The sequence below is a fragment of the Octopus bimaculoides genome, chromosome 28, assembly GCF_001194135.2.
Source record: "Octopus bimaculoides isolate UCB-OBI-ISO-001 chromosome 28, ASM119413v2, whole genome shotgun sequence".
Lineage (NCBI taxonomy): Eukaryota > Metazoa > Mollusca > Cephalopoda > Octopoda > Octopodidae > Octopus > Octopus bimaculoides.
Genome location: NC_069008.1, coordinates 15722896 through 15730412, shown reverse-complemented (window position 1 = coordinate 15730412; position 7517 = coordinate 15722896). Strand labels below are relative to the sequence as shown.

Below are 7517 nucleotides of genomic sequence, written 5' to 3'. Positions count from 1 at the left end.
TATATATATGATGGAAAAAAGTGAAAAATTTCAGGAATTGATTTTTCCTGAAGATGTGATAAAAGAAAGAAGAAAATTGTCCTATGACTGTGATATCTGTAAAAAGTCATTCTCTCTAAAAGGTAACTTGACTAAACACAAACGTATTCATACAGGAGAGAAGCCATATCATTGTGATATTTGTGGTAAATCATTCTCACGGATTGACGACTTAACTAAACATAAACGTAGTCATACAGGGGAAAAACCTTATCATTGCAATACCTGTGGTAAAACTTTCTCTGTAAGCAGTGGCTTAGCCTCTCACAAACGTACTCATACAGGGGAGAAACCATGTCAGTGTGATATCTGCGGTAAATCATTTTCTCAAAGTAGTCACTTGATAATACACATTCGAATTCATACAGGAGAGAAGCCATATGTCTGTGACATATGTGGTAAACCATTCTCTCAAAGTTCCATCTTAACTATACACAAACGTATTCATACAGGAGAGAAGCTGTATCACTGTGATATCTGTAGTAAATCATTCTCTCAAAGTTTTGCCTTAACTAAACACAAATATCTTCATACAGGGAAGAAACCATTTCACTGTGATATCTGTGATAAATCATTCTCTGTAAATAGTCTCTTTACTGAACACAAACGTATTCATACAGGAGAGAAGCCATTTCACTGTGATGTCTGTGGTAAATCATTCTGTCAAAGTTCTGTCTTAACTAAACACAAACGTTGTCACACTGGAGAAGAGCCATATCAGTGTGATATCTGTGGTAAATCATTCTCTGGAAGTAGTGGCATAGTTAGACATAAACGTATTCATACAGGAGAGAAGCCATATCACTGTGACGTCTGTGGTAAATCTTTCTCTGTAAGTTGTCACTTACTTGAACACAAGCGCATTCATACAGGAGAGAAGCCATTTCACTGTAATATCTGCGATAAATCATTCTCTGTAAATAGTGCCTTAACTAAACACAAACGTATTCATACAGGAGAGAAGCCATACTTGTGTGATATCTGTGGTAAATCATTCTCTCGGAGCAGCAACTTAAATACGCATGTACGCATTCATAAAGTGGTATGACTGCATCCATGTTAAATTCATAGCAAACATTTTAAGCTCCATCTAAACTGGGGGTTGCGCTGTGTGTTTTAGCAACATTAATAACTTATCCTCTCATTGTGTCTCTCATTTTAGGCAGTCATTTACAGATGGTAGACCTTTCCAGACACCAACTGCTTTATCCCCCTTTTACAGCATTGCAGATTTACTGTCAAAATTCCTTCTATGTAAAACAATACCACCCATGTAAAGGGTAAAGACCCCTTTCAGGCCTGAATGACCATGGAATTGTACCTAGGAAATTCCCCTTCGGGGCACAAGTTCATGCGAGGTTGTTTGTGGAAGACCAGCAGTCAGTTGTGCACACCAGCCTCCCCTCTCCACACCACTGATGTTATTTAAGGGAAAGGCAAAGGCTGATACAGCTTGGTACCCGTGACGTCACAACTCATTTCTACAGCTGAGTGAACTGGAGGAATGTGAAATAAAGTGCCTTGCTCAAGAACACAACACACAACCTAATCTGGGAATTGAACTCACTATTTCATGATAGTGAGCCCAATGCTCTAACCACTGAGCCACTCACATAAGAAAAGCAAATACAACAGCGTTTGACAACAACCGCCCAACACTAAATTTTATGTTGCTACAAATATAGTGAGACTTTATCCTTGTTTTATTTTTAATAAAAGTAATTTTTCCCAGATTTTGAATTTGTGGTGCAAGAATTTTGGTAAAGTGTTTGTTGAAAACAGTATTACTATATTTGTGGTGAGTTATAATTAATAAAGCTTAAATACAAACACACACACACCAGTTGTTTGTCTATATTACACTTTTTTTTTCTTTTCTGATAGCAATTGATGTTTGTTTATGGTCCCCAAAGTATTTTTTGTTTCTCAATATTTGGGCCTTTTCAAACATATTGCTGGAAATAAGAAACGAGCAGTCATTTTGATATTATAGGTAAATGGCTTAGCAATGTGGGATCCTGTTCAAAACGGGGGCACCAGTATTTTCTTAACGAAACACTTTGAAACTTGGGACACTGGTAGAATGTGTCATATAAAACATCTTTTTCTCTTAGTCTTCTTAACAAAAAAACGTACATCGCAAGTTATTTCATGTTAAAGTTGTCGTATTTCTGTAATTTCAACCAATGACTGACGTCCATTCAGCCGGATATTATTAAGTGCTGACTATGTAAACAAATGATAGCTGAAGCATATTGGCAGTAGGGTTAGGCAGTAGCTAATAAACCTTTCATACAGTTCAGGCAGATGTTAACGAAATAAACACGCGTGAAAGAAAATGAAAAAAGCAAATGTTGTACACATACAGTTCAGGCAGATGTTAACGAAATTATAAATGGAGATTAAATACGCTTTACACCGCTTAAACTTCCAAAGGAGCAAGTATAAACAGCTGAATACTTGTCAGTGATTGGTTGAAATTATCGAAATAAGACAATTTTTTACATGAAATAAATTCAAATACAAAAATTTTTTTCTGTTCTATAACACAAAATAGATAAGTATACGAAGTTTGAAAGTCTTTCGGTACCAAAAACACTACATAAAACATTAATGAAAACTGGTGCCCCCGTTTTGAACAGGATTCGCAATGTGTTCTCAGAGATCACTGATAATACCACTGTACAATTATTCATCATTATCATTTAATGCCTGTTGTCCAAGCTGGTATGGGTTGGATGGTTTGACCAGGGCTGATAAGCTAAGGGGCTGCATTAGACTCCAGTCTGATTTGGCATGGTTTCTATGGCTGGATGCCCTTCTTAATGCCAACCACTCCAAGAGTAAACTGGGTGCTTTCTGTGTGCTATTTACATGGCACCAGCAGTGACCACAACTACGATTTTACAGGTGTCATTTACAAGACACTGGCAATGGCCACAACCAAGGTTTCACCTGGCTCGAGTCTTCTGCAGCACAGTATATTGCCAAAGGTCATGGTCACTGGTCATCACCTGTGTGAGGCCTAACATTCAAAGATCATGGTTTACCATGTTGTCCCTCACTTCTGTGAGGCCCAACATTTGAAGATCATGCGACTGGAAATGGCCACAATCATGATTTCATAGGTGCCATTTACACAACACTGGCAACAGCCATGACTATCATTTCACTTGGCTTGATATGCCTTTCCAAGCAAAGCATATTGCCAAAGGTTTCAGTTACTAATCAATGGGCTTGTGATGCCCAACATTCAAATATCATGCTTCACCGACTTGTCCCATCCATGTCTTCCCGGGTCTACCTCATCCACATGTTCCCTCTACTATTAGAGATCAGCACTTCTTCACACAGCTGTCCTCATCCATACACATTACATGATCATACCAGTGCAGTCATCTCTCTTTCCATGCCATATCTGATGCCCAACTCTTTTCTCAAGATGCTTACACTCTGTTGTAAGCATCCACTGACATTGCACATCCAGTGAAGCATACTAGCTTCATTTCTTTCAAGCCTTTGCATGTCCTCTGTGGTTACAGCCCATGTTTCACTGCCGTGGAGCATGGCTGTTTGGACACAGGCAACATACAGTCTGCCTTTCATTCTGTGGGAGAAACCCTTTGTTTTTACCACAAATACGAATGTCTCCTCCATCAGCTTTTGTGAATGAGTATGTCTATAACAAAACTAATGATTCAGCAGTAATTGGGGGTCTACAAAAAGATGGAGTACCCACATAAACAGCAAGTCGACATGACCCACAGGGCATGCTCCTACATCTTCAGGACTTTCTGGTCCAGAGAACATTATTCTTCTCTTCTCTACCTTTGTCCATTTCACCTTAAATACTGTTGTCCACTGTGGTTTCCCTACATGAAACAGAATATCATAAAAACTGAAGCACCCCAAAGGTCAATTACATAAAATAGATGGCACAACAGGTCTTGATTACTGGCGATAGGCTCAAAAATGTTCAAACTTTGTTCCCTCCAAAGCTGCCATAAGTGCTATATCGCTTGTATGATGTAGAAAATATTTGAGCAGCATTGACCAAATGATGTTGACATCAACTTCAAACTTCACTCAAGTCTTAGTCCCCATGTGATCCGTCCTCTACAGAAATCATGCTTATATCACATCACAACACTAAGAATTATCTCAACTCATCCTGCTCGGCTCTCTTTAACATCGTGCTAAGACACATAAGGGAAGAAAAAGATCTCATGATATTCAAATGATTCCTTGAAGAATATCTTACACAAATTCTGGATAATTCACCTGCACCTAGAAATGTCTATACAAACAATAACTCTTTACTCAAATGGACTATGGCTGACTCCAAAAGACTATGGTGCCCCTCCCTCCACCTAGTGACTGTGACCTGAAACACTATTAACTTATTTTTATTCTAGGCACAAAGTCTTGAAAATTTTGGGAGAACTGGGGTAATTGGTTATAACGACTCCAGTGTGTAACTGGTACTTATTTCAACGACCCCCCCCCCTCTTTCCAAAAGGAAGAAAGGTAAAGCTGACTTCATTGGAAGTTGAACTCAGAATGTAAAGACAGACAAAATACTGCTAAGCATTTCGCCCGGCGTGCTAACGTTTCTGCCAGCTCGCTGCCTTATGGACGTTCAAAATAATGAAAATCAAGCATGGTAGGATTTCCATAAAGCGATATGACTAAATACCACAAGGTATTCATTTAACAGTCTGCCATTTCTGTCATTAACCAATTGTAATGTTTCTAATTGAGGCACAATGCCGGCAACTTTGAGTTAACTGGTATCTTATTTTATTGCCCTCTACAAACGATATGAAAGATAAAATTGGCCTTGGCAATTCTCTTTGGGGTCAATAAAATAAAATACCAGTCAACTATTGGGGTCAATGACTAACCCCATTTCCTCCCTCAAAGTTGCAGGCCTTGTGCCTCAATTAGAAACATTACTATCAGTTAATGACAGAAATGGTAGACTGTTAGACAAATGCCTTGTGGTATTTAGTCATATCACTTCATTGAAATCCTGCCATGCTTGATTTTCATTATTTTGAAGATCCATAAAATAGACACCAGTTATATATATATATATATATATACACACACATACATTGGTTGTTGGCTGTCTATGTTTCACTTCAATTTCTTCAGCAATTGATGTTTGCTTCTGTCCCAACAAAATATTTTCCTCGCAAACATTGAGAGAGCTGTACATAGGATAAACGACTGCTTTGAAACTGGAACACAAAATTCAAACGAAATAAAAACAAACTACAACTAGTGAGTGTGTTTATAGACTTTATTAATCATGACTCCACCAAAATATAACAATATTGGTCTGAATATCTCATCAATGTAGATAGAGTTGTGGTGATATGAAATATAATAATGGGAGGATGTTATCAGACACAGTTGTATATCCATTCCTGTGTGAATACATTTATAGTTATTGATGGGTGTGTTTGTTTTTTGTTACTCAAAGGAATTTTGACAGTAAACCATATCCCTCAAAGCTGCAACAAGAAACTAAAGGGGTTGGTATCAGGGAAGGTCCACCAGCTGTAAATGACAGCCTAAAACAAGGAGCCACAGTGAGTAGATTAGTTATTTATTTATTTCTTTATTGCCCACATGGGGCTAAACATAGTAGGGACAAACAAGGACTGACAAAGGGATTAAGTTGATTAGTTCGACCCCAGTGCATAACTGGTACTTATTTAATCGACTCCCGAGAAGATGAAAGGCAAAGTTGACCTCGGTGGAATTTGAACTCAGAATGTAGTGGCAGAAGAAATACCGCTAAGCATTTCGCCCGGCGTGCTAACAATTCTGCCAGCTTGCTGAGTTGATTAGTTACTGTGCCGACTGAAACACAAGACAACACTGCATTGAGATGGAGCTGAAAATATTTGTAACAAATTTTTACATTGATGGAATTACATTTCTTTATGAATGCGTACATGTGTATTTAAGTTGCTGCTCCGAGAGAATGATTTACCACAGATGTCACACAAATATGGCTTCTCCCCTGTATGAATACGTTTGTGTTTAGTTAAGGCACTATTTACAGAGAATGATTTATCACAGATATCACAGTGATATGGCTTCTCTCCTGTATGAATACGCTTGTGTTCAAGTAAGTGACAACTTAGAGAGAAAGATTTGCCACAGATATTACAGTCAAATGGTTTCTCTCCTGAATGAATACGTTCATGTCTAGTTCTGTCACTATTTGCAGAGAATGATTTACCACAAATATCACATTGATATGGCCTCTCTCCTGTATGAATACGCTTGTGTGTAGTTAAGGAAATATTTTTAGAGAATGATTTACCACAGACCTCACAGTAATATGGTTTCTCCCCTGTATGAATACGTTTGTGTGTAGTTAAGGTGGCATTTTTAGAGAATGATTTACCACAGATATCACAGTAATATGGCTTCTCTCCTGTATGAATGCGTTTGTGAGATGTTAAGGCAAAACTTTGAGAGAATGATTTACCACAGATATCACAGTGATATGGCCTCTCTCCTGTATGAATACGTTTGTGAGAAGTTAAGGCAAAACTTTGAGAGAATGATTTACCACAGATGTCACAGTGATAAGGCTTCTCTCCAGTATGAATACGTTTGTGTGTACCTAAGTCATTACCTGCACAGAATGATTTACCACAAAAGTCACAGGCATACGGCTTCTCTCCTGTATGAATACGTACGTGTATCGTTAAGTGACTACTTCGCAAAAATGATTTACCACAGATTTCACAGTGATATGGCTTCTCTCCTGTATGCATACGTTGATGCATAGTTAAGTTACTTTTGCGAGAGAATGACATTTTACAGATATCACAGTCATATGATAATTTTCTGTTGTCTTTTATCATGTCTTGAGGAAGAATTAATTCCTCAGGATTCTCACTTTTTTCCATAATTTTTTCTTCTTAAATCACTAAATATACTTCTTCGCTTTGTTCTTAAAGTTTGTTTCTTAGGAATATCTCTGCTGCTGCATTTCTGTTCAGTGTTACTTTTGTGTAATCAATGATATTAAAAATTTTTGCATCCGGAATTAACTCATATTTTGTAGATACTCCAGTCAGTACAGAAATACTGCAAATAATCTCAGATCAGAGCAAATATTTCATAGGAATTCTACCACAGATTTATAGAACCAGTTTTATACATCTGTTCTGCATAACATATTTTCTGGGACTTCAAAGGATGATAAATATTGAGAATGTATCTTCTGTTATTCCCATGTCAGTTGGTATTCTGAAATAATAAAGAGACAACTGTGTAAGGTATAGAAGCTACTTAAAAATACAGATACAACAATGGGAAATTTAGAACGCTTCTAAGGAGATAAACTGTAGAAATTAACATTTACCTGAACAACTGAACATTTTAATTTATCAAAATTTGTAGCTGTGGCCTGTGCTCCCTGACTGACTCACATGCCAGTGGCACGTAAA

At 37.6% G+C, this 7517-nt stretch overlaps 2 protein-coding genes across 2 annotated transcripts in view; one reads left to right on the top strand and one right to left on the bottom strand.

The window, feature by feature from the left end:
• Positions 1-10: 10 nt before the first annotated feature.
• On the top strand, positions 11-1864 carry LOC128251105 (zinc finger protein ZFP2-like). Its single transcript, XM_052977486.1, has one exon. The coding sequence runs from the start codon at positions 11-13 to the stop codon at positions 1085-1087; it is 1077 nt and encodes a 358-aa protein (XP_052833446.1). The 3' UTR covers positions 1088-1864.
• Positions 1865-5326: 3462 nt separating this feature from the next.
• The window catches only part of LOC128247002 (zinc finger protein 271-like), a 16637-nt gene continuing 14446 nt past the window's right edge, over positions 5327-7517 (bottom strand). Inside the window, exon 7 of the mRNA XM_052977485.1 lies at positions 5327-6985. Coding sequence (XP_052833445.1) covers positions 5982-6985 — 1004 coding nt within the window. The 3' untranslated portion in view covers positions 5327-5981. The remainder of the gene's footprint in view (positions 6986-7517) is intronic.